The sequence below is a fragment of the Macrotis lagotis genome, chromosome X, assembly GCF_037893015.1.
Source record: "Macrotis lagotis isolate mMagLag1 chromosome X, bilby.v1.9.chrom.fasta, whole genome shotgun sequence".
Lineage (NCBI taxonomy): Eukaryota > Metazoa > Chordata > Mammalia > Peramelemorphia > Peramelidae > Macrotis > Macrotis lagotis.
The window spans coordinates 548,203,224-548,218,564 of NC_133666.1; the positions used below are offsets into that span (position 1 = coordinate 548,203,224).

At 34.6% G+C, this 15,341-nt stretch overlaps 1 protein-coding gene across 2 annotated transcripts in view; it reads left to right on the forward strand.

The window, feature by feature from the left end:
* The window catches only part of INTS8 (integrator complex subunit 8), a 60,434-nt gene that overhangs the window by 17,324 nt on the left and 27,769 nt on the right, over positions 1-15,341 (forward strand). For both annotated transcript variants that reach the window (XM_074200269.1, XM_074200268.1), the window contains exons 9-13: positions 5,169-5,269; positions 7,223-7,364; positions 8,910-8,980; positions 11,184-11,359; positions 14,675-14,808. In XM_074200269.1, the coding sequence (XP_074056370.1) occupies positions 5,169-5,269; positions 7,223-7,364; positions 8,910-8,980; positions 11,184-11,359; positions 14,675-14,808 (624 nt within the window). The remainder of the gene's footprint in view (positions 1-5,168; positions 5,270-7,222; positions 7,365-8,909; positions 8,981-11,183; positions 11,360-14,674; positions 14,809-15,341) is intronic.

A 15,341-nucleotide genomic window follows, 5' to 3' on the forward strand; every position in this document is an offset into this window, starting at 1 on the left:
ATCAGGGCAATTTTCCTGTAGGAATTCTTTAAAAATGAGGTCAAGGCTCTTTTCCTGATCGGGCCTTGCAGGTATCTCAATAAGTTTAAAATTACTTTCCTGAGACTGTTTTCCAGATCGGTTGTTTTTTCAATGTGATATATTTCACATTTTCTTATAATTTTTCATTCTTTGGGTGTCTTGATTGCTTTTTAAAGCACTCTTCTCCTCAATAACTTTTTGAACTGTTTTATCCATTTGACCTAAGCTGGTTTTTAACTATTGTTTTCTTCGGCATTTTTTTGGGTCTCCTTGACTAAGCTGCTTACTCCTTTTTCCATGTTTTTTCTGCATCTCTCTCATTTCTTTTTCCAGTTTTTCTTCTATCTCCCTTACTTGATTTTCAAAATCTTTTTTTTGAGCTCTGCCATTGCCTGAGTCCAACTTCTATATTTCTTGGAGTCTTTAGATGCAGAAGCTTGGACTTGCTCATCTTCACATTGTATATTTTGGTCCATGGGACCAAAGTAATTGTTTATGGTCAAGTTCCTTTTTTTTTTTCCTGCTTACTCATTTCCTCAGCCTGTGTCTAATTTTGGGGTGCTTCTTGAGTTTTTGAGTATTGGAACACCCTCACAAGGACCTCAATGTGTGAGGCTCTGACTGCTCTCCTGGTCTGTAAATGACCACAAGCCACCCCTCTGCCACGGGGCTGTGAGGGCGGGTATGTGTGTATGTCCCTGCTCTGTGGGGGGCCTAGACTGTAACTAGGTTCTGAATGTGGACAGAGCCCCAGAGTCCTGTTCCAGGGACAGAGGTCAGACCTTGGCAGTCTCCTTCCACTCCCTTAGCTTCAGTGGACTGAGCACAGCTGCCTGGAGGCTCCTGCTGGGTGACTTCATGGGCCTGCTTCCGTTTTCTGGATCTGGGCTTCATGCTCGTTCTGGCAGAGGTCTCCCTGCTGATCTTCCAAGTTGTGCTTGACATGGCCACCCCCCCCCCCCCCAACCCTGTGGAACAGTTTTTCCACTGTTGTCTAGGTTACCTTGAGCTGGATCTTTCTGTGGGTTCTGTCTCTCGAAAACTTAGAGTCACAATCTTAAGGTTTTTGAAATATTTTGGAGAGAGCACCTAGGAGAGGCTCTTCTCCTTCTCCCCTCTTAGCTCCGCCCCTGACTTCATCATTTCTTGAAGCTAATCTTTGTTAAAAGATTGTTTTTTATAGCCTACATTTTTATTTTTTGCAAGGCAAATGGGGTTAAGTGGCTTGCCCAAGGCCACACAACCAGATAATTATTAAGTGTCTGAGACCGGATTTGAACCCAGGTACTCCTGACTCCAGGGCCAGTGCTTTATCCACTGCGCCACCTAGCCTCCCTAGCCTACATTTTAAGGAAACATTCAGAACATCCAGGCTTCATAATTGAAAAAGTGCAGTTATCATCATGGTCCAAATAGAAATCATACCCTGAAATGAGATCTTTTTGAAAGGGAAAAAGTGATGATTGAAAAGTAATAATTATAGGCCATGTCATCCTGATATGAATGGGAATTGTGGAAGAATGCATGATTTATATTTAAACTGGTTTAATGTTTTTTCGTAATCTGTATTCTTACATTTTATAGTTTCATTCTAGAACAAATCATTTTAATATATATTATCAAAGTAGGATATTACAACTTATTCTTATGAACCATTATAAATGCATAGAAAAGAGAGAAAAGCAATCTTCCTAAATATCGTGCTGCTGATGTGCTATTGGCTTAGTCCTACTTAGCTTTTTACTGGATTATTTTATTCTTTTCATCTCTCAAAAGTTTTACCTCAATTTCTGTGAATTTTTTCCCCGTTAGATCAGATTTTATAAAGTAAGCCATGGCATAAAAAAAATTGTGATGTTTCTACCTTTGCTAAAAAAAGCATTTTCTTGTAAATAAAGAATTTTTTTATATTTTTAAGCTCAGGATACAAATCAGAAAACTGTTAATATAGCATTTCTAAACTGAACAACATACTTTTCTGTTATTATTTTTGTGCCCCTAATTTTTTTTATGGATCTTTTTTTTTTTTTTTTGGCAAGGCATTGGGGTTAAGTGACTTCCTCACACAGCTAGGTAATTATTAAGTGTCTGAGGGCAAATTTTAACTCAGGTCCTCCTGACTGCAGGGCTCATGTCCATTGCACCACCTAGCTGCCCCTAAAGGGTCTTTTTAAAAGATTTTTTTAAATTTCCTTTTTTTCATTCTTCCCACTATTTCATTTCCTAAAAAGAATTGTATTTGCTTTTTTTGATAGGTTAGAGGTACAGATGACTACAAATACAGTTACGTAGATTTTTCAGCTTTTAACTCCTAATTTTTTAAATATGTGATTTCAAATGTGTAGAAAAGAACGTAAATGACATTTAAATAGAAAAAACCCATGATTTTTTCTTAAGCATATGTCAGTTCACAGTTCAACAAATATTTACATTATTGCTGTATACAAAGAACTGTCTTGGTTTTATAGAAGTTAAAAGACAGAGTTTGTCCTCAAGTAACTTCTGTTTGATTAATGACAACACTTGAGACAATAAATGACATAGGTAACTAAAGTTTAAATAGCATGTATTTTGAAGAAAATTGCTGGTAGAGGCCCTAGTTATGTGTTTATTACAACTATGAAAGTAAACTCTTTAACTTTAGATATAACTCAGCATGAGTTACTTGGAAATAAGTTGTTGGTTTTTTAAATCTTGTTTTAGTCTGTGCTTTTTTTTTTTTTTTTTTTTTTACCTGGGATCAAGGGAAGTGCTGGGAATAAAAAAGACAAAAACCTGATTGTTTTTTAGAACTCTCTTTGCGGGCTAGGTGGCACAATGGATTAAGAGCACTGGCCCTGGAGTCAGGAGTATCTGGGTTCAAATCCTGTCTCAGGATTACCTACCTGTGTGGCCTTGGGCAAGCCACTTAACTCCATTTGCCTTGGAAAAACAAAACAAAAAAAGAACTCTCTTTGCCCCAACTCACTGCCCTTTCCTATTCCCTGCAGGGAAGAGAGACTTGCTCCATAGAGGTCAGGAAATCACTAGTATGTTGTTTTCTAATTCACGGTGTTGACTGTCTTACAAAAATACCCAGTACTCTAATTTTACTCCAGTAAACACTTCAGCCCTCACTAAGAAAGGAAATAATATAAAGAGTTTTGAGGATCTCAGATCAACAACATTTTTTAGTTAGGAAGTAAAAATTGTACTTGATCAAATATTCTAATTGATAAGTTTAAATGGAAATAAGATTGTTTTTACATAGATCTATTTTCTAGCTTTTCTAATCAAAAAACTGGACTGGTTTGTGCTAGAGGTATTGCACACAAAAGCCAGTTTAAATTGCAACACTTTTCTTATCTATAGCTTCCTCTGTTTTTGTTATGAGCAATCCTTCATTCTCCCATTCTCTTATTTCCTTTAGCATCAGAATCAAGTTTGCCATATGGAAAGTCTTCCTTAATCTTGTTGCAACTATCTTTTTTAGACTTATTTTACATTATTTATGCATATACACTGTTCACTTCCAAAATATTTATTTAAGGTTCATAGAAACAAATGAAACACCTTTTGCTCTTAAGAGATTTCATATTTTTCTAAGGAACAGAGCAAATTTTACACTGGTATTTTACACATTAGTTACAAAGTAATTTCAGGAATGCAAGAGAGGTTGGGGAAATTAGTAAAGGTCTGGCATTTGAGCTTTTATTTTTTTTCCATTCAAACTGATCTACTTGATTAAGTTCTGTTTTCCATTTTTTTGACTTTGCACATGCTGTCTTATCTCTTATCACCTTTTTCATCTCCATCTCTAAATTCCTCCAGGGTTCTTATGTTCTATCTCCTACAAGAAACATTTCCTGATCCCGGTTTTAATATTCTTTCCCTCCTTAAATTACCTTCATTCTGCATAATTAATATTTTAAGATTGAATTTCTCATTTATAGTGTAGAACTAGACTCTACTTTTAATTTGATATTGTTCATGGCATATTGTGAATAGTTGGTCACTGGCCCGAGAATCTGAAAGTCTGGATTGTAGGTCCAGTTGTGTGACTTGGGAGTAATTTACCCTGAACCTCATCTATAAAATGTTTGAAAGAGTTAGATTAGAAAATTCCTAATAAAGTCTTTCACTATTCTCATTTGTGTTTATACTTGCCAAAACATAATGAACTTTAATAATTTTAATAGAATTATTTTTGAGGTTATGAGTAAATTTAACTTATTAAAGTTTACATATCTATTTCTTTAACTTGTATTTCTGTCTCCTGATCTATTTTCTTGTCTCCCTATCTAGTCCCCTTTGTTTTTCTCTTCTCTTTAACTCATTCTGTAGCATAGAAATGAAGTACATTTTAAATTATTTGTTGTACTTATTGAATGATTTATTCTCTGTTCTTAATGTGATAATGAAAAGAATCTCAAGTGCTCTTTCCAAAGTTACTTGCACTGCTTTTCCCTATTTGACCTTTGGTTATTATTTTTCTTCAGAATTTTGCTGGTGATCTTTAGAGAGGTTGAAGCTGGGGGAAAGTTCCAAATTTAAAAAGGAGTAGAGAAGTTTTAGCAGCCAACTATCTTCTTTTTTTAATTCACTTTTTCAATCAAAAATGTGTATTTTTATTTTTTAGATGATTTTCATATTACTACAGTAATCTTGTTGTGAAAGTAAACTTAATCTTCAAAAAAGAAAGAGAAATAAACTGAGAGGGGAAAAAAGTATACTTCAGTTTTGTGTTCAGGTACCATTGGCTCTGTCTCTGGAATAGTTGGCATTCTTTATCATAAGTCCATCAGAGAAGTTGCTTCAATATGTTTTTCCCACAGTTGCTATAGTTAACTGTATTTCCATTCATTCTATTCTTCCACCCTCCCATTTATTCTATTCTCTCTCTCCTTTCACCCTGTTCCTCCTCAGAAGTGTGTTGTATCTGACTACCCTTTCTCATGATTCTCTCTCTCTTCTATCACCTACACTCCCCTCATCTCCTCCTCCAGTCCCCTTTCTCCCATACCTTTCTTCTCCTTTTTTCCTTTATGGTAAGATAGAGTTCTATACCCTATTAAGTTTATATGTAAAAAAAAATTTTTTTTTAAATAATTTCAGTAGAGAAATTCTGTAAATTTTGAAATTGATATAATACTTTGAATCTATCCTAGGACGTGATAAATATATTCCTTGAAGATAATCTAACACTGAGCTTGCCTGTTCAGTTCAGGCAGTCGGTGCTAAGAGAACTTTACCAGAAAGCTCAGCAAGGGTAAGTTTTTAACTTGAAGGATTAAACTTGTGTTCTAGACAAAAGTAGGAGTATATTTTCAGCTATAGAAAAAAAAAGCAAACCTCAACTTCCGTTGTGTCATACATCAGATTATTGTTGGTATCTCCTTGGATTTGGGAGAGATACAAATCAAATCCCACTTCTATATAATGAACAAGCATTTCATCTTTTTGTGTCTCAATTTCCTAAACTGTAAAATGTCACCAATACTTGGAGTATCTGCCTCACAGAGTTGGTGTTGGGATCAAATAGGATATTGTGTTTGAATTATAGTGTGAATGTCAGTTGTTCTTGTTATCGTGAAACTTCCTATGAGAGCTGAGGTTTACTATGAGATGAGCAAAGGTGCAATATGTGTCAGATTTTTTGCATCTATTAAGAATAGGGCATAGTTGTGACTCTTACCTTCCTTATCTCTGCTGCTGGCTAACGGAAAGTTAGTGCTCACATAAGACTTTCCTAAGATGCTTGAAAAAAACGAACCCAGTCACTAAGGCTTCTCAGCTCTGCCAGAGTATTTTGCTTGTATCTCCTCTTGGCTATAATGATCACAGTCAAGACTTCAGGCAAAGCCTCTTCTTTTCCTCAATTTCTCTAGATCCTGATGTCTTCCCTTCAAAACATTATACTCTCTTAAGCTCCTTTGTCATGTACCAGTTATTTAAGCAAGAGGGCTTTCTAAAAAAAGGAGTGAGATCAGAGGGCTGCAAGCATGACTTCAGGCAAAGCCTGTCTGGTAGCAAGCAACGGCCTTCTGAAGCTATTTCTCTCATTCCTTATTGCTTTTTATAGGATCAGCCTGTTGAAGACATCATGGGACTTTAAAGTTGGTGATTCCTAGTGCCTTCTTTGTTTGGACTTTCATCCTTCTCCTTTTTGATTTCTGATTTTTATAATTCATTATTAATCATGGTGGGGAGTTTCCGTTCTCAGCACCACTAGAAATAACTGCTCACCATTTGCCACCAACATTAAGTGGCACAGCTGTTCTCAGAATGATAGGTCCCCCCAGGTCATCAGTCTTTCTTCCAGTCCAATCCTTAGAGCTTTTATCGAGTGTCCAGGCAGGCAGGCCAGCCTTGCCAACTAAGTTAAGCATCCTAAGGGAAGAGACAGGAAGGCAGTAAGTGCCAGACAAGTGAAACTGCCACCATTGCCTTGACCACCATTTGCCTGGTGGAGACAGTCCAGGACCCTGAACCCAAGAGCCTGAAGAGAAGCATTGCTTCCAGTCCATTATCCTGGGAGGTGACCCCTGCTTCTGCAGGAGCTACAATCACAGCTGCTGAAAAACCAGAACAGAGAGTTCTTGCCACCAAGTCCATGGCTTTTTGTGCCAATTATGGTTCAGCATCAGAAACTTGATAGGATTTTATCAGTGGAAACAACATTAAAGAATATGCATCTGTTTTGTGACTGCAAAAGACTTCCATCTTACATGAATGTGAAACCTTACATTGTATCTTTCCCCTACGAGAATGAGAACTCCTGCAAAGCACAGCTGATGTGCTTTTCTGTGTGACTTTCTGACACTTAGAACCATGCTCTGCACACAGTGATTACTTCATAAATGCTCAGTCTTTCTCTGGTATGTTCTTCTGTAATGCACAAAGTCCTGGGGCTTATCCTTTGTGTATATGGGTTAATGGCAGTTAGAAGGATGAGATCTCTCCACTGGGTAAGAAAGTAAATTAGCCAGCCTTTTTGGTAGAGAGGGAACTAAACTGTTTTGTTCTCAGGCTCTCAGTCTTGGTTTTCTCAATTAACTTGGGCTAAGGCTTTTCTGGGTTATTACCATAAAGAGGTGTGAAGATCTAGAAAAGGTTTCTGTGACACCTGTTTCAAGAATAAATGAGAAATTTCTTTTAGTTTTTTCAATAAGATTTTCTATTCATAATTATGTAATTAAAGGAGTTATTTTATGTTTTGCAGAAATGAAACTCTAGATGAAATCTGTTTTAAAATTTCTGCCTGCAACACAGTACGTGACGTACTTGAGGGTAGAACAATTAGTGTTCAGTTTAACCAGCTATTTCTTCGACCTAACAAGGAGAAAATAGACTTCCTTCTTGAGGTAAGATAATTTTTTCTGTTGAATTATACTTTTAAACTTTTTTAAGAGTCCACGTTTTCCATTTCTTCAATTTAAAACTTAGTCCATCTTTTTAAAAGTTTGGTGATAAGTTTTATTATTTTTGTTCATTTGTACATTTATTTATAATTATTTTGTATTGCTTGCCAGATAGTATTTAGATCATATTATTTTCTTCAGATTGTTTCTAGGATTGTAAAAGCGTATGTATACGTATGAATCATGATAATTTTTTATTTTCATAGAAAACTGTAGTACATAGTAACTAAGCTTATCATTGACATCTAATACTTTTCAAAGAAACTTAAAATTTGTACGTGTGTACAATTCTCTTAATATCTAAAGAGTGGGCAGTAAAATGTTTCTATATTAGCAAATGGTTCCTTCTTTGAAATACTGAGATAATTGATGCTGATTTTTTAGTGATCTTGAAAATTAGAAAATTAGTATTTAGAATTCATTAACAACTCAAAATGTGGAGAAAAAAATTTTTGAGGACTGGGAGGCTTTGTTCTTTTTAGAATAATAGCATAATCCTGAGTTGTTATTATTGTGACAGATCAATAACAAACTTTTTTGTGTGTGCCAATCACTATGAGAGACTCTTGGGATATAGAAGTTTGTGTGTGGTGTGTGTGTGTGTGTGTGTGTGTGTGTGTGTGTGTAAAGTAAAGGGGAAGGGAAGTAAATAAGCTTTTATTAAGTAACTATTCTGTGCCCAGACATTATGGTAATCACTTATAAAGATATTATCTCGTTTGTAAATTAATGCCAAGGAGATAAGATATTTGAAACAGTTGGTTAAAAACATTCCTTTCCTAATTCGGAGATCTGCATGAAAGAATAAACCAAGATCACATAATTTTTTTTGGTTAATAATTTGAGAATAAGGGCAGCTAGATGTTTATAACAGCAGCCCTGGAATCAGTAGGACCTGACACCTTAAATCTGATCTCAGACAGACCAGATTAATAATTACCTAAGCTGTATGACCTTAGGCAAGTCACTTAACCCGCACTGTCTTAAATAAAATTTTAAAGAGTTTGAAAATATTTTCATTAAACTCTGATAACTTGTTGTGGTCTTCTCCCTCAAATGGAACTGTTTATCTTAGTTGATCAGTTCTGCAAACATAACCTATAACATTAACTCTGATCTGGCAGTAATTGGAAGAAATTGTTTTCTGCATATGAATACCTATAATATATAAATGATATAATTTTTGTTGGATTATGGAACTTTTGTGTTTATTACTGTTTTACTTATATACCTGCACTGCTACTTTTTTAGAAAAGTGGTTGGAATTACAAATGCCTTTTGACATTATACAGTATGACTTTTTTCATTGTGGTTTCAATATATCACTAGTCGGCATAAGAAATTAGATGGAAATTTGGGGGGAATTCTTTGGAAGCTGAAGATGTGTGAAGACCAGCAGACAATGCAGAAAAATTTTAGAAACTTAGAAATGCATAATATATATATGTTAGTATTTTTGTTTCAACTTCAGGCTATTCAAATTCCTAGGTATGTTCAAAGTCAATAAACTTGGAACAAACTTCAGATACTTTGAAAGGAAACATGGCTGCTTTTCTAAAGTAAGTCCTTGATTTCATAATTTTTGATTTTCAGTGTAGTAAGTAGTGTAAAATTTCTTGTTAAATTGAGTTGCTTTATTTTTTCAAAACTGCATATATGTTAAACTGTGTTTATTTTATTTTTTTAACGGATTGACCTAATTATCTCCCCCCCCGCCCCGATCCTAAATATTTTTTAATTTTTCTGATTTTCTAACAAAATGCCATGGTGGTTTTCACCAACTATTTTTTTTTTTTGCAAGGTTTTGAATTTTACATCCCCCCCCCCCATAGAAAGCAATCTACTATAGGCTCTTCATGTGTCATTATACAGCCAGGTGGTGCAGAGTTTAGAGCATCATCAGGACTTTGAGTCAGGAGGACAGGAGTTCAAATCTGGCCTGAGACAATTGACTCTTAATCGCTTTGTGGCTTTGGACAGGTCATTTAACCCTGATTGCCTCTCCTCCAGGGCATCTCTGGTTGTCCTGATTCATAACTGGCCATTGGACCCATGAGTTCAGAGGAGCATATGAGGCTGATGTTTTAGCACACAGGACTCCCTCCCTCAAATCCAATTCATGCGCTAGTCATGGCATCACCACCCTAATATCCATGGTCTTCTTTGAGAATGAAAGATAAACATCATGTTAAACATAGATCCATATTTAATTTATGTTGTGAAAGAAGAATCAAATCCAAAAGGAAGAACAAAAACATTAGCAAAAAAATGACATCATATGTAAGACAACTTTTAAAAATTTAAGATAGTTAGCTTTGGTCTTCATTTAAATTCCACAGTTTCCTTTCTGGTTATGGATGGCATTTTCCATCACAAATCTTTTAGAATTGTTTTTGAGGGACGGGCTAGGTGGTGCAGTGCATAGAGCAGTGGCCCTGGAGTCAGGAGTACCTGAGTTCAAATCCGGCCTCAGACACCTAATAATTACCTAGCTATGTGGCCTTGGGCAAGCCACTTAACCCCACTGCCTTGCAAAAAATAAATAAAAATCATGCAGTGATGTTCAACTATGTTGGACTTGTTCCTTTCAGCAATGCAATAATCAAAAACATTTTTTTTAAGCAAGGTAATTATTAGGTGTCTGAGGCCGGATTTGAACTCAGGTACTCCTGACTCCAGGGCCAGTGCTCTGTTCATTGCGCCACCTAGCCACCCCTTCATCACATACTTTTATTAGGGTGTTTGATATTCTTCTGGTTCTATTCATTTCACTCAGCATCACTCCATATAAGTCTCTTCAGGCTTTTCTGAAATCCCATTCCTTGTGATTTCTTATAGAAATAGTATTCCATCATATTCGTATACCACCATTTGTGTAGTCATTTCCCCAATAGATGAGCATCCCCTCAATTTCCAATGCTTTGCCACCACAGAAAGAACTGCTATGAAGATTTTTGTACATATGTGTGGGTTTTTTTTTTACTCTTTTTCACTGGATTAAAAGGTATGTACATCTTTTCTTGCCCTTTGGGCTTAATTCCAGTGTTCTCCAGGAAGGTTGTATCACTTCACAACTCCACCAACAATGCATTAGTAACCCAGTTTTCCCACATCCCCTCCAACAATGATCATTTTCCTTTTTATCTGATAGGTGTGATGTGGTACTTCAAAGTTGTTTTAATTTGCTTTTTCTTAGTGATTTAGAACAATTTATCATAGATAGCTTTAATTTCTTCATCTGAGAAGTGCCTTTCCATAGCCTATCTCTGAAAATTAAAAAGTGAAAAAATCTATAGAGTCTGAATGCAGAGAAGAACATACTATGTTCATTTTTTAAAACTTGTTTTATGCTTTTTCTTCTTTTCTAAGGTTGTTTTTAGAAAGATTTTATTTTGAGTTTTACAGTTTCCCTCATTCTTGTTTCCCTCCCCCACCCCCCATAGAAGGCATTCTGTTAATCTTTATGTTGGGTTTCTTTATATAGGTTTCTTTTTCCCCCTAAATCCCATTTTTTTTTTTGCAGCATAACCAATATGGAAATATGTTAAACACAACTGTACATACAACCTTTATCAAATTTTCTGTCATGAGGAAGAGTAGTGAAAGGAGGAGAGTGGTAGAAAAATGTGGAATTCAAAAGCTTACAGGAAAATGAATGTTGGAAAATAATTTTGCATGTAATTGGAATAAGTAAAAAAAGTTAAAAATGTAAAAAATTAATTGCTTACATCTCTTGTTTCACAATGTTTCTTACTAATCTAGAAATCTCTGTTTGGGATTGGATGATCTTCAGTTTGTCTTCATGATTTCTTCTCATGAACTCTTCATTACATTGTTGAAAGATGAAGAACAGAAGCTACTTCTAGAAGAGATGAGGAAAAGATCACCTCGAATAAATCTGTGCACCAAACCTGTTACTTCATTTTATGATATCCCAGGTCAGCTTTATTTATTTATATAAATGTATAAAATACTGTAAAGTTAAATATTTATACAAACCCTTTTTTGCCTGTTAATAGCCATTTTTACCTGCATACTTTCTGCATGAAAATTTGTAGGGTGAATGCTTTAATGCTGCCATTTACTGAACAGAGAGACTGGTAGGAACAGTTAAAGCAGGAATACTGGTTTTTCTCCTTCTTTAAAGGTTTCCTTTCTGTTCCTTTACTAGTCCTTCATTTTTACACACTCTTGCAGTTGAGGCTCCCCAGTGACCTGTCTTCTATTTAGCTTATCTCTTATGGTACCTTACCTTCAACTACCACTTTGTGTGCAAATGACTCCCAATCAGTATCTCTTTTCTTTTGAACTCTAGACATAGAAAGTTTTATTGCATTTAAAAATATAAGTCAGCAAATGAGGACAGAGTGATCTGGTATTTACAAAACCAACAATTCTCAAAGTATGGTCTGTGGACCCCTTGGGATCTTTGAGATCCTTTCAAGGGATCCATAGATTAAAACCTATTTCCACAGTAAAAAATAACTTCATATTTTCATAATTCATCTCCAATATGTATCAAATAACATGAATTGTTAATTACCTCTTAAGTAAGATTCTCTTCCCTTTTCTAATTACATATCTTTTTGAGACCATATTTTCTTTATACACTTTTAACCAAAACAATCTCACAAAAATGGAATGTAGAAACCACAACAAATTGAATGTAGAAACAGATATGAATCTAGTTGTCTTCTTTTAGACCAGACATTCTAGAGATTTTTTTTAAAAAAATTGTTACATGTATGTGATTTATTGTTTTTTAATTATTGATAAATATTTTAAATTTTTATCCATTTTAATTTCTAAAGTTCTGTATATCAATAGATGTAATCCACATAAACAAAAAGCTGTCTAGTTTCCTCAGTCATTTTTTAAGATTGTAAAGTGGTCTTGAGCAGGAAATTTGAGAACTACTGCTCTATAGCTTTCAACTATGTGATTAGAGATGTCTGCTATACATATATAATCTAATTAGGCTGCTTTCTCTTGTGGAGGGGGGAGGGAGAAAAATGTGAAACTCAAAACCTTACAAAAAATGATTGTTGAAAACTCTTTGCATGTAGTTGGAAAAATTAATAATTTCTTTGAAAAATTGGTTATCAGTGTTCTTAAAATAGGACTAGATTTTCATAAAAATGTACAGATGGAAAAGTAGGCATATAGATGAGTAACTATTAAATTAGTTAATACTAATATTCACCTGGTAATCTTGTTTTTGTAATAAAGGCTTTTCCCCAGCCTTTTTATTCTTCTCTGCTTTGCATAATTTGAGAATCCACTTTCTCATACAGGACATTTAAGATTATAATGACCCATATATGATGAATAGAAAATAGTTGTGAAAGTTCTCTAGTTTCATCCTTAAATGTCTTCAAGGGGACTTAGCTTTCTTACCAATAATTTTTCCCTCCTTATCACCATTTTGTGAAAAAATTACTGGTTATATTCTGCTGTCTATGAGTTTGTATTCTACATTGACTGTTTTCTTTGGGGGGGGGGGGGATTTTGCAAGGCAAAGGGGATAAGTGATTTGCCTAAGGTCTCTTGTCTTTTTCTGCTTTTGTTCTTTCCCCAGCAAGAGCAGTGATTCTAATGATCTTTTGGGCTTGTGGTGGTGATTGATTTACATTGGGTCAACTCCTTTGGGAAATGTAGATAATCAGGAAAGATTCTTGTTCAGATATATCAGATTTTATAGTTTCCCTCAGTTGTGTTGAATATATTCTCATTTTTATCTAATTTAATATTAATTTTGGCATGTCTAATTATATAGAGAAGCTTGATTAGTGATCATTTTCATATTAATAACCAGACTTTTCTATTAAAATTTTTGATATATTCATGTTAATAGAAATGAACCTTTTTTTTTGTAACCTACAAGCCTTTGGCCTCTCAATTGATAGTCCTGGACTATATTTTCTAGCATATTTTTCATCATCCTCCCTTTTACCTGCTTTGGTAGGTAACCAGGTATTGAAGCTTACGTTGATTGAATTTGGGGAATTCTATTAAATTTTTGATAGAATTTCTCTACCCCTCTTCTGCAACAGATTTAGATTTATAAGGTGCTGTTATTTTTATACTTAGAACTTTGTGCTGAAATTTGAAATAACCACATGTCCCATTAAAATGATATTTCTTATTGCCTTTGGATGTATGATAGAACCAAATCCACCAACTCCTTTATTTCATTCTTTTATGGAGACCCTATGAGCCTTTTCATTTAACTGCAGTTTCCCTTTGGCCTTTGGGTTCCTTTGGAATGTCAAAATTAATATGATTCAGGTCTTCTAGAAATATCTATGTCCCATTAGAAAAGTATTATACATTGAGAAAGCCTACATCTCAGTTAATATTTATAGATACTAAACAATTATATTTTTAGTATCATTTGATCCCTTTAATGTCATTTTTGCTCACATCACTGCAAAAACATACTGTTTTTGTCATTGCTAGAGTTATTATGACTGAAAAATTCATCTCCAGCAAATGAACCTGCTGATCACACTTAGTTAGCTAAGCTGTTCCTCAGAGAATAATCTTTTTATTTTGAATTAAAATCTTGAACTTTTCCATTATGGTATAACTTAATAGATCTTGTACCCCATTGAAATACCCATTCAAAACCCATTATCCATGACACAATGAGTTACTGAAGTGTGAGCCTATACTTGGTCTGGGCTGTACTTTTATCTAGTAACCCTATATGCTACATTCATTTAATGACTTGGTTAGAATTGAATATTTTTTAGTGCAGTGAAATCATTAATTTTGATAGTAAGATTAGATAATATTTCTTATTGAAACAATAGAATTAATTTTCCCATACTAACATATTTCAGAGATCATGATTATAAATAAAAATTTGTAGGTATAAAATATTTTCAGTTATATAAATAAGTCTTTGTGTTTGTTAAGGCAGAATTCAACTTAATGCTGAGGTAGAATTTTGCCTTACCCCTTGATTTTCAAATATCATCTTTGTCATATTTAGTAAGATATTCTTATAATGAGATGTTTCATGACCTGCTGCAAAGGACCAACTTGGTATCCAGAGGTCTGGTGTTCATCTTGACCCTTCCTGTGGCCCTGAAGAGATTCCCAATGCTGCAGGCCAATGAAGGCTTGCATTTTTAGAGAATCTTTCACATTGGGAGCTTGTAATCACAAGTCCAGCTTTTAAAAAAATCAATTAACCAAAAACATGCTTCTGAAATAGTCAACTATAAGTCATCTGTTCCTTCCTTTAGCTTCTGCAAGTGTCAACATCGGACAGTTAGAGCATCAGCTTATATTATCAGTGGATCCTTGGAGAATTCGCCAGATTTTAATTGAATTACATGGCATGACTTCAGAACGCCAGTTTTGGACAGTATCTAGTAAGGTAAGGATTGTACCAATTCTTTTATAAATGGGTAAGGAAGTACTATTTTACTTATTTTAAAACACAATGTGTTTTTCAGAAATATATTTTGTATAACATTTTCTGGTTTTGAGATTTTTACCATTGTACATTTCCTGAAGGTGGTCTAATTTAAAAGACCTCCCCCTCACCAAAAAAATAAAACTTTCATAAAGTATAAATGTAAATAGTTGTAAATCTATCTCTGCCACTGTTTCTGGCTACTTGCCTACTTTTCATCCTCAAAATAGAATGAGAAATGCTTTTACATATTCCAGATTATCAGGGAAAATGAAGTGTTTCTTGGGAAATTGTAAGAACGTTTTCATTGTGAAAAACCAGGGAATAAAAAAATTTGAAGAGGCAGAAAGTAAAAACATGGTTCAGGAAATGGAAGAACAGGAAAAGGTAACATACCATGGAGGAAAGAGGAGTACAAAGGCCATCATCTATTTATAATGAAAAAAGCTGATTCTTTTATTCCAAGAAATGAGAATGTGAATTAGTGATATTGG